The sequence below is a fragment of the Rana temporaria genome, chromosome 8 (assembly GCF_905171775.1).
Source record: "Rana temporaria chromosome 8, aRanTem1.1, whole genome shotgun sequence".
Taxonomy (NCBI): Eukaryota; Metazoa; Chordata; class Amphibia; order Anura; family Ranidae; genus Rana; species Rana temporaria.
In genome coordinates, this window is record NC_053496.1 from 152,070,867 (window position 1) to 152,086,226 (window position 15,360).

The 15,360-nt window shown below is 48.2% G+C and overlaps 1 protein-coding gene across 1 annotated transcript in view; it reads left to right on the forward strand.

The window, feature by feature from the left end:
* LOC120909175 (oxysterol-binding protein 1-like) overlaps positions 1-15,360 on the forward strand; it is a 117,698-nt gene that overhangs the window by 99,081 nt on the left and 3,257 nt on the right. Inside the window, 5 exon segments of the mRNA XM_040320887.1 lie at positions 8,043-8,163; positions 8,297-8,400; positions 9,146-9,241; positions 9,318-9,487; positions 11,323-11,543. Of these exon segments, the coding sequence (XP_040176821.1) occupies positions 8,043-8,163; positions 8,297-8,400; positions 9,146-9,241; positions 9,318-9,487; positions 11,323-11,543 (712 nt within the window).

Genomic DNA, 15,360 nt, shown 5'->3' on the forward strand with positions numbered 1-15,360 from the left:
ACCGGTCTTTTATGGCTTTGTCAGTGTGTCTGGCCGACAGCCATGCCGTTTAGCGGACGTTGGATCTGTCTGGGATACCTCCAGCCGGTGGTCGCAGGATAGTTAAGTAGTGGCCCTTGCTCAGGTAAGTGGTCTGGCTGGAATTTTTCCCCTGGGAGGTCGACTGAGGGCTTGCCCTGCTTTTCTCTCTCCCTTATTTTCCTCTCCCTCCTTTCCCATAGGGTAGCGGCTGTGAAGGGGGGGTTTTCTGGGGTCTCATATACACACAGACCTGTGTGTGTAGCGGGGGCTGTGTGTTGTCACTGCAGGGGGCTGTGGTGTTCACTACAGGGCTTTTTCTGTGTGCTGGGATGTGATTTTTGTGCTGGCTGTTTGCTGTGTCACTGTCTTTTTAAAACTCCGCACGGCCGCCATTTTACCGGAGCCGCGCTCTATATAGCTTGGCGGCCATTTTCGTGTGGTCCTGGGCTATTTTTTACACGTTCGGCGGCCATCTTGGATTTCGTTTGGCCTTGTGTGACGACTCTGGTGCTGCAAAAAAGACCGCAAATCTGTCTGAGGGAGACAGACGCAGCCCTGCACGGCTTCTCAGCACACCTTGTCCTTCTCAGACCGCGCTGCACCAGAAGGGGTGTTGAGTCCCAGGGGCCCCATACTCTGTTAGTAGCAGTCAGGAGGTGACCAGTGTTTTTTTTTTCCTGCCTTGCAGTGAGGGTGACACAGCGCTGGGACATTATGGAACCTGAACCAGGTACTTCTTCCCCAGCAATGCCTGAGTTAACCCTTGACACCCCTCCCCCTGCCACATCTGTTGAGGCAATGTCGGCTGTCCTGGAGTCTTTTCTTGCCAGGTTTAAAGCGGCTAGTGCCCGGATGGGGGGTAAAAAGCGCCCCCTCCCTGAGCCTGCTTCTGGGGATGTCTCTGACGCAGAATCAGACCATGCTATTGCTGCTTCTGGTTCTGTAGTGTCAGAGGACGCGGGCTTAACCCACGAGGACAGTGAGGATGACTCTGCTTCAGGGTCAGTTGCTGACAAGGAATTTGTTGGAGCTCTTATTTCTACGGTGCGTGATACTCTGAAACTTGGGGAGGTGGCGGAGGCACCTGACGTGCCAGTCCCTTTTGGGTTCCGCAAACCGCCACACACCGCTAAAGTGTTTCCTTGTGTTCCTTATTTGGACAGTATGTTGTACAAGGAATGGGATACACCGCAAAAAGTTTTTGCCGTCCCAAAAAACTTTGCAACCCGTTACCCCCTTGAGGAGGACTTTTTGAAAAAATGGGTCTCTCCTCCGTCAGTGGACCCTCCCGTGTCCAGACTGAGCAAGGCCACCACGTTGCCCGTGGAAGGGGCTCCTGCATTTAAGGATCCTGCTGATAGAGTGGAGGCTGTGGCCCGCTCCCTATTCACGGTTGTGGGCTCGGCGGTGAGGCCGGCTCTGGCCAGGACCCTGGTGTCACAGACCCTGACGGAAAGGGCGAAGCTCCTGCTGCAGGAGCTGGAAGAACAGGACGTTTCTGAGTCCTCTAGGGACCTGGCTGAACAATTGGTTCAGGGTCTAAAATTTGTCTGCGAGGCGGCCATGGATACGATTCCCTTGCTTTCCAGGGCTTCCGTCTATGCAGTGGATTTGCGCCGCCTTGTGTGGCTGAAATGCTGGTCGGCTGACCAGTCCTCTAAGAAGGCTTTGGTGGATTTGCCCTTTAAGGGTGAACGGCTTTTTGGGGTGTCCCTGGATGACATCATTAAGGATGCCACGGGTGGTAAGAGCACGCTGCTCCCACAGTCTGGGAAGGGTAAGGAGCCTCGCCGCAAGCAAGGGCCTTCCTTTACTACCCCTAAACGTTTTTTTGTGCGCCCAGCACGGCGGGAAAAGGTCCGCAAGGTGCAGAAGCGCACCTGGTTCCGCAAGCCCAACAAGCCTGCGGACAAACCTGCTTCCGCATAAAGGTCTGCCCCCACCCGGGTTTCGGGTGGGGGGACGAATTTGTGGATCGGTGGAAGTCTCTTCTGTCCGACCGTTGGGTTTGCGAAGTGGTTGCCTCGGGGTACAAGATGGTTTCTCTCTTGTACCCCAAACAGATTTTTTCCTTCCAACCTCCAACTTCCTCCGGTTCACCGGCAGGCCCTGTCAGGGGCTGTCCAGGATCTTCTGGGCAGGGGGGAGATTGTACCGGTTCCCCCACAGGAACGGTTTCAGGGGTTTTACTCCAATCCGTTTGTGGTCCCCAAGAAGGAAGGGGTTCGCCCTATCGTGGACCTCAAGGCCCTCAATTGCTTTGTCAAGGTGCAAAAATTCAGGATGGAGTCGATTCGATCGGTCATAGCGGGACTCCACCAGGGGGACTTCATGGCGTCCTTGGATATCATGGATGCATACCTGCATGTTCCCATATGCACAAGACACCAAAGGTTTCTGCGCTTTGCGATCGGAGAGGATCACTTTCAATTTGTGGCCCTCCCGTTCGGTCTGGCTTCGGCACCGCGGGTTTTCACCAAGGTGCTCGCCCTGATACTAGCCCTGCTGAGGCAGCGAGGGATCGCTATCATGGGATATCTGGACGACCTTCTCCTTAGAGCTTCCTCAGGCTCAGAGTTAGAGGAGGACCTGTCTATCACGTGTCCGACTCTCCAAGAATTCAGCTGGCTTCTGAATCTCCAGAAGTCAGTGTTGGTTCCGTCCCAGAGGCTGGAATACCTGGGGCTAGTCCTGGACTCTGTGGGGGCGAGAGTGTTCCTCCCATCGAAGAAACTGAAGACCCTGCAATCTGCAGTAAGGCAGTTGTCGACCCAGAAGTGGTCGTCTCTTCGCTTCTGCATGAGAGTTCTGGGTCTGATGGTGGCCTCCTTCGAGGCGGTTCCGTATGCCCAATTCCACACCAGGGAACTACAGAAGGAAATTCTGTCACGTTGGGACAAGCTCCCGTCTTCTCTGGATTACCGGATTCAGCTGAGCCATCTGGTCAAATCTTCCCTGGTGTGGTGGCTGACGTCTCCGGTGCTTCGGACCGGGAAGTCGTTTCTGCCGTGCCGCTGGACAGTGGTCACGACGGATGCCAGCCTCTCCGGCTGGGGGGGGGGGGGCGTTTGGGGCACTCAATCTGCCCAGGGTCGATGGACTCAGGAAGAGTCCCGCCTGCCGATCAATATTCTGGAGCTCTGAGCAATCAAGCTGTGCCTTGCCAGGTGGTCCATGGAGCTGCAGGACCGACCGGTAAGGATCTAGTCCGACAACGCCAGGGCCGTGGCGTACATCAATAATCAGGGAGGCACAAGGAGCTCGGCTGCAGCGACGGAGGTCCCGCACATCCTTCGGTCTGAAAGGTCCGTTCCGACTCTGTCGGCCGTGTACATTCCGGGAGTTCAGAATTGGCAAGCCGACTTCCTAAGTCGCACAACTCTGGATCAAGGGGAGTGGTCTCTCCACCCGGAGGTGTTTCAGGGTCTGTGCCAAAAATGGGGCACTCCAGACGTGGACCTTCTAGCGTCCCGCCTCAACCGGAAGGTGCCACGTTTCGTGGCCAGGTCAAGAGACCCGTGGGCGGACGCGTCAGACACGTTGGTGGCTCCCTGGGGTCACTATTGACTGATTTACGCTTTCCCTCCTCTGAAGCTCCTCCCTCGCCTGCTGCGCAGGGTGGAAGCCGAGGGGATTCCAACAATCCTGATTGCCCCAGACTGGCCGCGCCGCTCTTGGTACGCGGACCTGGTGCGTCTGGTGGCAGATGCCCCCTGGAGTCTACCCCTGAGAGAGGATCTTCTGTCACAGGGTCCGATCTTCCATCCTGCTTTACAGTCACTGGCTTTAACGGCGTGGTTGTTGAGAGCCAGGTACTGAAGGACCGGGGGCCTGTCGGGCTCGGTGATCTCTACCATGCTGCGCGCGCGGAAGTCTACTTCACAAAGGATTTACCATCGTACGTGGAAAGAATACATCGCTGTGTGAAGAGATGAAGTGGCACCCTCGTACATACGTGGTGTCCAGGATTCTGCTGTTTCTACAGCGGGGAGTGGATCAGGCTCTCTCCTTGAGCACGATTAAGAGTCAGATTTCTGCTCTGGCTGTTTACTTTCAGCGACCCTTGGCGTCGCACTCCTTGATTCGCATGTTTGTGCAGGGGGTCCGCCATGTGGCCCCTCCGGTGCACCCTCCACTGCCCTCATGGGACTTGAATTTGGCCCTCTCGGTGCTTCAGCGAGCTCCCTTTGAGGACATTCGGAAGATCCCTTTGTTGACTCTGTCACAAAAGGTGTTTTTTCTGGTAGCTCTATCAGACGAGTGTCTGAACTGGCGGCCTTGTCCTGCAAGGCCCCCTACTTGGCCATCCATCAGGCTAAGGCGGTGCTGCGTCCGCAGCCCTCCTTTTTTTCTTCCAAAGGTCGTTTTGGCCTTTCACATTAATGAGGACATTGTTCTTCCATCCTTATGTCCTCAGCCGAAGAACTCGAAGGAGGTCGTTTTACATTCTCTGGATGTGGTTCGGGCCCTTCGAGTTTACTTATCGACGACGGCTCCGTTCCGGAAGTCGGACTCACTGTTTGTGTCGGTGTCTGGTCCCAGAAAGGGCCTGGCAGTCTCGTCGGCCACCATTTTCAGGTGGATCCGACAGGTTGTGCTTCAGGCCTATGCCCTGAAGGAGCGGGCGCCTCCTTTTCGGGTCACGGCGGATTCGACCAGTGCGATCGGGGCCTCTTGGGCTTTCCGACATCAAGCCTCTGTGTTACAGGTGTGTAAGGCAGCGACCTGGTCGTCGGTTCACACTTTTGTGGATGTGAGTGCATCTTCTGATGCCTCCTTTGGCCGCAGGGTGTTACAGGCGGCAGTTTAAGGTTGGAGTTCCTCCGTTGAGTAACTCCGGTTTTGTTTGGGGTGAAGCTTGGTTTGCTGTGTTGTTTTTTACCACCCCTCGAAAAAAAATTTACACTTTTTGGGGATGTCCCTACTGTCAAAGGATGCTGTGTCCGTCTATGAACGGAAGAGAAAATAGGATTTTTGTACTCGCCGTAAAATCCATTTCTCTGAGTTCATAGACGGACACAGCACCCACCCCTCCTTTGTTTGTACTGCTTGTTACGAACTGGGGCTGCTAGAGCAGGGTGTGGGTTATGCCTGGGGAGCCACGCCCCCTGGGAGGAGCGGCACTAAGGAAAGGTTGTTAACGCTTTAAGTGCTGTAAATTCTGCCTAAACTCTCCTGGAAGGAAGGTGCATAACCCTACTGTCAAAGGATGCTGTGTCCATCTATGAACTCAGAGAAATTGATATTACGGTGAGTACAAAAATTCTATTTTTTCAGACCGAAATGCTGGCCATACAAAACCATGTCTTCCTTTAAAAAAAAAAATGTAATTTCAAGAACGTTTGTTCGATTTTCTAGTCGTTAGTGGGGTCAAATCGATGTTAGTTTTCGACCATATTGATGGGAAAATTCGAATGAGCAAATGAGCAGAACAGAAAACTTCTTGGTCTTTTTTCCGACAGTGTATATGGTTTTTGTTCTGAAATTACATTCATTTTAAAACTTAATGTTAAAAGCAAGTGAAATTTTCAAATGACATTTCTTTCAGTGAATGTACAAAGATTTTTCGTAATAAATATTCTCGTTCGAAAATCTATACATGTACGGACAGCATAAGGCACGGTTCACACCTATGCAGTTTGCTTTTGATCCGTTTTCTGCAGTGCTTTTTGCTGTGCGTTTTGCGTTTTTGCACATGCACTTGCGGTGATTTGTGTTTTGCATTTTTATGCTTTTTTTTTTTTTGGGCCAATTTGTTGTTGGGCAGATAAAAAAAAAAGCAAATTGCTGCAAAAATGCACTACATGCTTTTCTGCAGTTTCTCCATTAAAGTCTAATGAACCAAAAAAGCAGTTTTACGTTTGGGGGGGGGGGGGGGGGGAGTCCTTTCCTTTCCTTTCCTTTCCCTTCCTTTCCCTTCCTTTCCCTTCCCAAATATGTAGCGGCTGACACAAGCATGTACGTGTCTTATCAAAAACACGTGTGAAATGAACTGTAGAGTGGAAGAAAAAAAACACATAGGTGTGAACCAGGCTTAATATGTTTAGTAGTAGCAGCAGCCTGCTTTTTTATGTATAATCTGACATAATGGGGTTAAAAAAAAAAAACTAAAATTGGCCCTTTTTATAGTGCAAAAAGAGCAGATAATCGCTACTACAAGGGGTTCAATTATATTGTGAAATTAATAAGATAGATAGATAGATAGATATTAAACACACCCAGAAGTAGGATATATGGGCATTTTAAACTAGGAGTCAGACATGAAGCTAAATGAAGAGTGATATAAATCTTTTATATTAAAGTAGTACTAAACGCTGAGGGTTTTATTTTTATTTTATTTTATTTTTTTCATGGATATGATTTTTTATATAAAATGTACAATACTGGCATAAGTTTACTTTAATGTAATTGTAAACCCTTCTATTGCCTCCAGTCCTATCAGCCTCCACCTTCTCTGGGTTCAGATGCTGATCTTCCCTGCACACAGTCTTTTAAAAGGATTATTTTTAAACAACAAACATGTTATACTTGCCTGCTCTGTGTAATGGATTTGCACAAAGTAGTCCTGATTCTCCTCTTTTGGGATCTCTCACCGACGCTTTTGGCTTTTCCTGCCTGCCAATAATAAGCTGCAAAGTATAGTATTGCGTGCCCCAATAGCAAGGTAAAAAAACTTCTGACTTTTAGAACCACTCACTACTGCTTCATGTCACATGAGGCATTGCTTCTCACACATTCACAAGTTCTCAGGCACTTATTGACATGTATGGATGGTGTACTGAGCTGTATGTATGCTGCACTGTATGTAAACAAATAATAATAATGCATTCTGTATGCAGGCTGGCCGATTAATCGATTATGAAAATAGTTGACAACTATTTTCATAATCGACAAGTTGTCAATTTTTCGGCCCCAATTCATTCTAAAGGACCAAGTTTTAGTTATTGTAGATAATATTTTCCCAGAATTTTCAGTTGGTTGCTGGCACTGTCCTTCAAAACTGGTATAATTCCAGCTGTGCTTCAAGCGGATATTAAAACCTTTTACATGGGACTTTTAGAAGTACCCAAATTTGCAATGGTATCGGCTTCTTGCAAGTCGGTATACAATACTGGGGGAGGAGGGTGGGCAGGACCTGGAAGCCAATCATATAAATATGTTCACAATGGACATGCTGATAGGAGAAGAGGAGTTGGATAAGTTCATCAGTCTGCTGCTGCTCTTTCACTGTTTGGTTGGTGGGCCGGTGATAGAGAGAATACATCTGCATTCCTCAAAGTACAACTAACGCTGGCTATATACGGAGCAAATTTGTTTCCTGCAACCACAGAGACAGTGTTGACGGGCATTCCTCCCACCAATCTATTGTAATCTCCCAGCAGGGGAAACCGACCCCAGTGGGAGAACACAGTGATTGCTACCAGCCACTAGCGATAATTCCATGTAAAATCCTGTAGGCTGGCTGATCAATCAACTTGGCTATCTGTAGCCTGCACATACAGCTGTCTATGACTAGCTTAAAAAGCTCCTTTTATGACAGTCTAAACAAGTGTCAAATCTTAATTACTATGTGATGCAGATGCACAAGTCTCATGAAGTAAACTAAATTGTCTTTTTTTTTTTTTTTTGTCCATTGAGGGGTAAAGGAAGTCTCAAATCTTCAGGCTATACTACCACCTACAGGAGGATTGGACACTGGCAGTGGAGGAAAAAAAAAAAAAAAAAAAAAAAAAATGCTGTAGGCCAGGCCAAGTGTCCTAACTTCAGCTTGTTCAATTAAGCTTTGGCTAAAAAAGAAAAACCTGGAAGCTGATTGGTTTCTTTGCAGCGCTGCACTAGATTTTTGCGCGCTCCAGTTTTAATAAATCAATTCCATAGTGCTATAGCAAGTTAAATGCCATCCAAGTAGAGTGTACATCAACTTTTAGGTAAAAAGTGTAAATCACTTTTAGATAAGTGATGAGTAAATCTTTTGTGAATTTGTCAAGCACTGTCCCTGACTATTTATGTGTCTGTTACAGGTCAGCCATCACCCCCCTGCTGCAGCACACCACGCAGACTCTCGTCATGGATGGACCCTGCGGCAGGAGATCAAGATCACAAGCAAGTTCAGAGGGAAATACCTCTCCATCATGCCCCTCGGTAAGTCCAGATGTCCAAGTAGGCCCTCATTTATCTAGGTCCTACTATATAGCTAGTAGTAGTTTGTCACATTCCAAGCATCCTTTTTTTTTTCGTGGACTTTCTATCTTCTCTTTTTGATTTTTCCTCTTAGGTACCATACACTGTATATTTCACAACTCTGGGAACCATTATGCATGGAAGAAAGTGACCACAACTGTTCACAATATCATTGTAGGAAAATTATGGATCGACCAGGTGCGACTTGCTCTTTATTCACAGAATCACACCACTTCTGTCCTTGCCCTGTTTGATATGCCACTTTCACAAAATGCCTTTCCTCTATCTATAAATGGCCATTCTATTGGGAGGAAAATCATGGTTCTTTGAGCTCACATTGACTAGCATGACTTCCATAAAAAGGGTATCCCCAGGTTCCAGCCTGCTTACTAAGTTTATTTTTAGAAAGCATGGTGGCTTAGATCATTTTAATAACCATTTCCTTTTTACAGTATAACTGGCCTCCCATGCCAACCCCAGTAGCCTTCTTGTGGCTACAAAATGTAATGTGCACCCTCCAGTAGAAAAGTATAGGGGTAGGAGACTGCAGACCGACCATTTATGAGAAATGTTATAACCAACAATTGGCTATCTCCATTTAAAAATATCCTAACCAGTCATACATGTACTGCGAATGGGTATTTTTAACCTTACATTAAATACACACGAATAATCTATTGGATCTCTTTATAATCAAAATCGATGGAAATAAACTGCACTCCTGTGACCCACAGGAGAGGTACAGCCAAGCAGGCTTTAGCTGTACTTCAAGTATGACTTGTACTCACTATCCGTCTATCAACTCTTATTGGCTGACTGGTACATTTTTCTCTTTCATTCACCAAATTAATAGAGAGATGGAGTTGGCTATGGCATCATTGAGCTCGGAGAAAAGGATGTTTCAGTGATGTTTCATAATTTATATGTTTTTATGTCTTCACAGTCAGGAGAAATAGAGATTGTAAATCACAAGACGGGAGATAAGTGTAAGCTTAAGTTTGCTCCTTACAGCTACTTCTCCCGGGACATAGCCCGCAAGGTGAGTGTGTGACACTACTATATAACCTTTGTAACAGGAGTAGTCAAGCTTCTTATAACATTCTGTCATCTTACAGGTGACTGGGGAGGTGATGGATGCAAGTGGGCGCTTGCACTACACTCTAATGGGGACTTGGGATGAGAGGATGGAGTGCGCAACTGTTTCTTCTAGCAGCAATTCTGAGAATGGAGGAGGGGAACGGGCCCCAGAGAGCAAGACGCTGCTATGGAGAAGAAATCCGTTACCGTATGTGTATATTCAGTGTACTTTACTAGGTCCATACTCTCTAGATTATGGTTACCTTGAAATAAAAGAGCACCAATCCTTTTGCAGCACACAGTAAAGCCCTACTGTGTTCTGATGGTTTGCAATGGCAGGTTCCTAACTTGTCCCATGTGTTTTGCTTGGCTACCTGTATCCACCATACCAGGTTGCAGGAAGAGGTAGGGGTTTTCCACAACATGATGTCTTGATATATCAGAGGGGCAGAAAAATGCAACTCTACAGCACTTGACTCCTCTGGGTAAGTAATACACTGCTAGCTAGGAAGTGTAGGAACCCATTGTAGGTCAACAGTTTGGTTTTAAACCCTTTCCAGTACCGGAAGGGGAGAGGTCTCTTGGTTTCTATTCCAGCCTGTTTATAGTTCCCAAGCCAAACAAAAACTCCTTGCCCGTTCTGGAACTCAATGGTCTAAACAAAATCCTGAGGGTACAGATGCTCAGGTTCGAATCTACCCAGTCAGTGATTGCTTCACTTGATCAGGAGGACTGCCTGGTGTCAAGATGATGCCTGTGTGTGCTTGTTTGCTGTACTGTACAAAGTTGCAGGGCACTTGCAGAGTAGAAAATGTGGTAATACTGCGCTGTCTAATATGTGAACCAAAAATTAAAATACAAATAAAATGCTAGCAGCTTAAACAGTGAGATACATCACAAAAAACTGGTACAATGGAAAGCAATCTGCGCAACTAATATAAACATACAAAAATCTATGACGCATAGTGATATGGTACAGATAAATGAATTCGCATGGAACAAAATGATTTGTCCAATAGGAACAAAATGATTTGTCCAATAAGTGAAACATTTCAATGGTTGTACTTAAACCAAAAAAAAAAAAAATATAAAGTGAAAAATAAGTCTATTGTTGCAAAACACAAGAAAAATGCATCTGATGATGTTTGATAGCAATAAGTTATCGTTCTCTTTCAAGTGGATAGTGACATCAATACGAGAAAACCTCAGAATAGTGCACAGAGTAGCCCGATTCACTTGAATGGGTCATGCTTAGCAGGCACTACACCTACCAACCATGACAGGGTGTATAACTCCTGCTGTTTCTGCTACATGTTCTCCCCCCCCCGGCCACTGCAGCTAAAGGGGGTGCAGTTGGGGCTCAGGTGATACAAGCACTTCTTAACTATGGGGTTTTACCACCCCCCAAACTGCAAATGTAAATAAAATCTTATTGTTCTGAGAACCCTATAAAGCTGGGTTCACGCTGATGTGCTTTGGTTTACCCGCAGTGCATCTGCAGCTTTCCTGGGTTAGCTGTGCTGTGCCATAGACTTCTATTTTATCATGCAGGTGTGGTGCGCTTTCTGAAAGTACACAAACCCGCAGGATATAAGAGACTATGGCTAAATGCAGCTTCACAGTAAAGCTGCAGATACTTTGCGGTGCAGGTAAACCGAAGCACATCAGTGTAAAAGCAGCCCTATACTATTATGCCCAGTGTATTGCTTCACACTGACCTAAAGATCTCTTCCCTGCTGCTGGCACCACTCTGGAGACCACTAGTCAGGATAAAAGATGGAGTGCAGTTGGTATCAGTCCCCATGGGATAGGAGCCAGCCCTACAAAGAAGACATCGGCTTATGATTAACGGCTCTTGCTCCCAACTACAGCTTTACAAGTAGTTCCTCTGCATTGCACTCTGATGCTCTGGAATGGCGAGTCAGCAAGCCCAAACCGCGATCTAACAGTCACCTGCAGGTTGCTGACCCCCCAATTTTAAAGCTTCATGTTTACCAGTACATGAGAGGTGTGCTTTAATCTTGTTTTTATCATTGACTTTAGGAAGAATGCAGAGTATATGTATTACTTTTCGGAGCTAGCTCTTACACTGAATGCCCCCGAGGAAGGCGTCGCTCCCACAGACAGCCGCCGGCGTCCTGACCAGAGGCTGATGGAGAACGGCAACTGGGATGAAGCAAATCTAGAGAAACAGAGACTAGAGGAAAAGCAGAGGACTGTAAGGCGGAAGAGAGAAGCGGAGAGAGAGCGGGCTGGAGAAGGCGGTAAGATGTTTGAAAGAATTCTGTATGTCACAGCAAAGGTAGTATGGTTTGTTTGAAAGCTGACATGTGACTAGTTGCTATATAAGGTAACCCCACTTTTAATTCCCGGTTTCAGCCCCTTTGTGCCCAAGCTGCTTCAAATGTGTACAATGTGTGCTGGGCAGTATAGGGGGATCTGGTATTAGACAATCTTTTAAAAAGTTCTCCAACCTACATTAATCTTGTTGATAAAATATATTGTAAACTGGTTCTTTCCAAAATTTTATGTCCCTTTTAGCTGAGGGCCACATTTTATCTGTAGTGCAATGTTGTAAACTTTGACAGATTGCCCCAGACTTTACTGTGTAGTGACCAGACCTGAGATGGCCCAGCTCCCTCCACACCCTGACACTGGAGGGTCCTGGTCAACCACACTATGGATGCACTTACCATGTTATTCAGTTGGTTACACAGTGGTGGTTTCCAGAGATGGTACTATGGTGCCTGGAAAGTTGTGCTTTAATTCGCCAATGAGACTGCATGGCATTTTGTCTCTTCATCTAGCCTGTTCTTTATACCAGTAAATGGCAAATGTACTGTAGGTAGTGGGACAAGGATGTTGGCATCCACGCTTGACTGTCTTGGTGAAATTAGAGGTGGGATCATTGATATATCTTGTCTACACTGTCATAAAGAAACCCTTTGGTGGGTGATCCACTTTATATTATCAAATGATGTGTAGTCATGTTGTCCTTTTAATAAAAAGTGCTAATTCCCGGCTCTGGTACTAAATGTGTTTTCTTTATGGTACATCCCAGGACACACGTTCGCTTCATGTCCGTTGCAATAGGGTTGTGCTGCCAGCTTCAGGTGATTGGACACTGAAAAGACAGGAAATTCCCACATAGGCATAGCTTCAGTTATTTTGCTGGTGTTTTAGGTGATGGTCATCCCTGTCTAGTCTTTGCACTTGATAAATATATTTCTATTTCGTTCATTGACGAACACAGCACTTTAAATCTTTACCTTAGGGTTATATCGCCACCTTCAGGAGAGGACTATGCAAAACATGTAGAAACAGCAAAACTGCACAGTACCGCCCAGGGGGCGGTCCTACTGGCTATAACCCCTCACACTGCATCCAGCAGCTCAGTTTTTTTTGTGCCTAGTGTAGAAGGACCTGGCTCCCGGTGGGGACCATTGGTCCTGGAGATTTTATTTTTGATTCCTGTGATCTACTATCAAGTGCTGGGCTGGGTGATAGGCTGGATAATATAGATCCTGGTAGTCTCCCCACCCCAGTGAGCAAGCCCTGGCTACACGCTGGGTCAGCCACTTCAAATTCGGGGGCGGCCGGCGAGCTGTATGCTCCAGGGCACACATATGACCGGGCTACTGCTGTCCGTGTCACAGTGCCGTGACCGACAGCCACCCCGTACCGCTCGGGTGATGGGACTGTCCGGAATGCGTCCAGCAGTCCCCACAGGAAGGGTAAGTATGGTCCTACCTGTCTCGGCAGGATGGAGCAGCTGGGCATTCCCTGGGAGGTCAAAAAGGGGGTCTCTCACTCTCCCCTTCTTCTCTCCCCCGTCTTCCTCCTTCCCATACTTGGGTCCGCTGTGTGACTGACCGGTGGTCTCCCTGGGGGGGGCTCTGAGTCTGGACAGGGGGCTGTGCTGTGTATGAGGCCGCTCGTCTCCTCCCTATATTTGGGCCTTGGGGGTGTTTTGAGGTACAACTGTGGGACACCGACGCGTGGTCATAGCCATTTTTCTTTACCTCAGTTCAAAGTTCGGCGGCCATTTTGCAGGAGCCCCCAAGCGTGCTGAGGCGGCCATTTTCTAGTAGTCTCAGCTTGTTTTTGCCTCTAGCGCTGGGGGATTTCCTTCTGGAATGGCGCAAATCACACACAGCACCTTGTGAGGGAGAGCGGACAGCAGCACAGCGCAGTACCTGGGTCTGGGTTGTGAGTCCTACAGGGGGCCCCCTCAGTCTGTGGCAGCTAAGAGGGTGGACTTTTTAGTGGCTTGCTTTCAGTCCCTAATGGGTGTCAGGTGAGTGTGTGTCAGCATGGTGTCAGAAGCTGGCACTTCTTTCCCAGACATACCTGTGGTGGCAATTGGTTCCCTTGCACCTGCGGTGCCTATGGAGTCTTTTGTTGCCAGGGTGGAAGCAGCGTGCAGGCACAAGTGGGGGTTAAAAAATGCCCCCTCCCCCCACCGTCTTCTGGGGAAAGCTCAGATTTAGACTCGGGCCTTGTTCCGAAGTTTCATAGGATGCGGACCAGGACCGTTCGGACAGTGAGGATGATTCCGTGTCTGGGTCAGCACAGGAAAGGGCGCTTGTAGGAGCGCTTATCACAGTGGTGTGGGATACCCTAAAAATGGAGGATACGGCAGAGGCATCTACAAAGGTATTGGTCTTTTTTGGGTCTCACAAGCCGGCCTGCACGGCTAAGGTGTTTCCCTACCTGACCTATTTTGAGAAATGTATCTACAAAGAATGGGAATGGCCGCAGCTGGCCTTTTCTGTCCCAAAACGAATGGCGGTGCGTTACCCCTTTGAGGAGAATTTCCAAAAAAAAGTGACTCTCCCGATTGTGGACCCCCCGTATCCAGGTTAAATAAGGTAACCACGATTCCAGTGGAGGGGACCCCTGCTTTTAAGGACCCTGCCAATAGGAGGGCTGAGGCGGGTGCCCGGTCCATGTTTACGGTGGTGGGGTCAGCATTGCGGCCAGTGTTGGCTTTGGCCCTGGTGTCCCAGACGCTTACTGAATGGGCAAAATTGTTGCACTGTGAGTTGGAAAAGCAACATGCCTCTCAGGCCTGCGTAGAACTGGCAGACCAGTTGGTGCATGGCCTCAAGTATGTCTGCGATGCGGCCTTTAATACGGCCCCTTTGCTTTCTAGAGCCTCAGTATCTACTGTGGTGCTACAATGCCTGATTTGGCTAAAATGCTGGGTCTGCAGACCAGGCATCTAAGAAGGCTCTGGCGGATTTGCCTTTTCAGGGAGAGAGGCTCTTTGGAGCCTCGCTGGATGACATTATTAAAAATGTTACTGGGGGTAAGAGTAAGTTGCTCCCTCAATACAGAAAATGTAAGGAGCCTTTTTTTTGCTCAGAAGCAGGTTTTTTTTGTCCGCCCGGGTCGGCAGGTAAGCGTTCCCAGACCGACAAGCGTCCCTGGTTTCGCAAGCCTGCGAACAAATCTACGGCAGCATGAAGGTTTGCCCCCGCCCAACTCTTGGATGGGGGGTCGCCTTCGGGAGTTTGCAGCTCGGTGGACCTCCCTGCTTTCAGACCAGTGGGTCTGCAAAGTGGTTTCATCAGCATACAAGATAGTTTCTTTCTTGTCCACCAAACAGGTTTTTTTCCCCCAACCTCCATCTTTCTTCTGGCACATCTGGAGGCCTTGTTTGGGGCAGTGCTGGACCTGCTGCTGCGCAGAGTGATAGTGCCGGTGCCGTCGCATGAACTGTTTTGGGGCTTCTACTCCAATTTGTTTGTAGTCCCAAAGGAGGAAGTGGTCTGTCCGATCCTGGACCTCAAGGCCCTCAACAGCTTTGTGAAGGTGCAAAGATTCAGGAAGGAATCAGTTCGCTCTGTGGCCGCAGCACTCCATCCGGGGGATTTTCTGGCATCCCTGGACATCTAGTACGCATACTTTCATGTCCCCATATGCATCACGCTTCAGAGGTTTCTGCGGTTTGCGGTCGGTGGCCTGGCGTCGGCACCAAGGGTTTTCACCAAGGTGCTCGACCTGACTCTGGCTTTGCTGAGACAGCGAGGAATCGCAATCGTGAGCTACCTGGACGACCTCCTTCTGAGAGCAGCT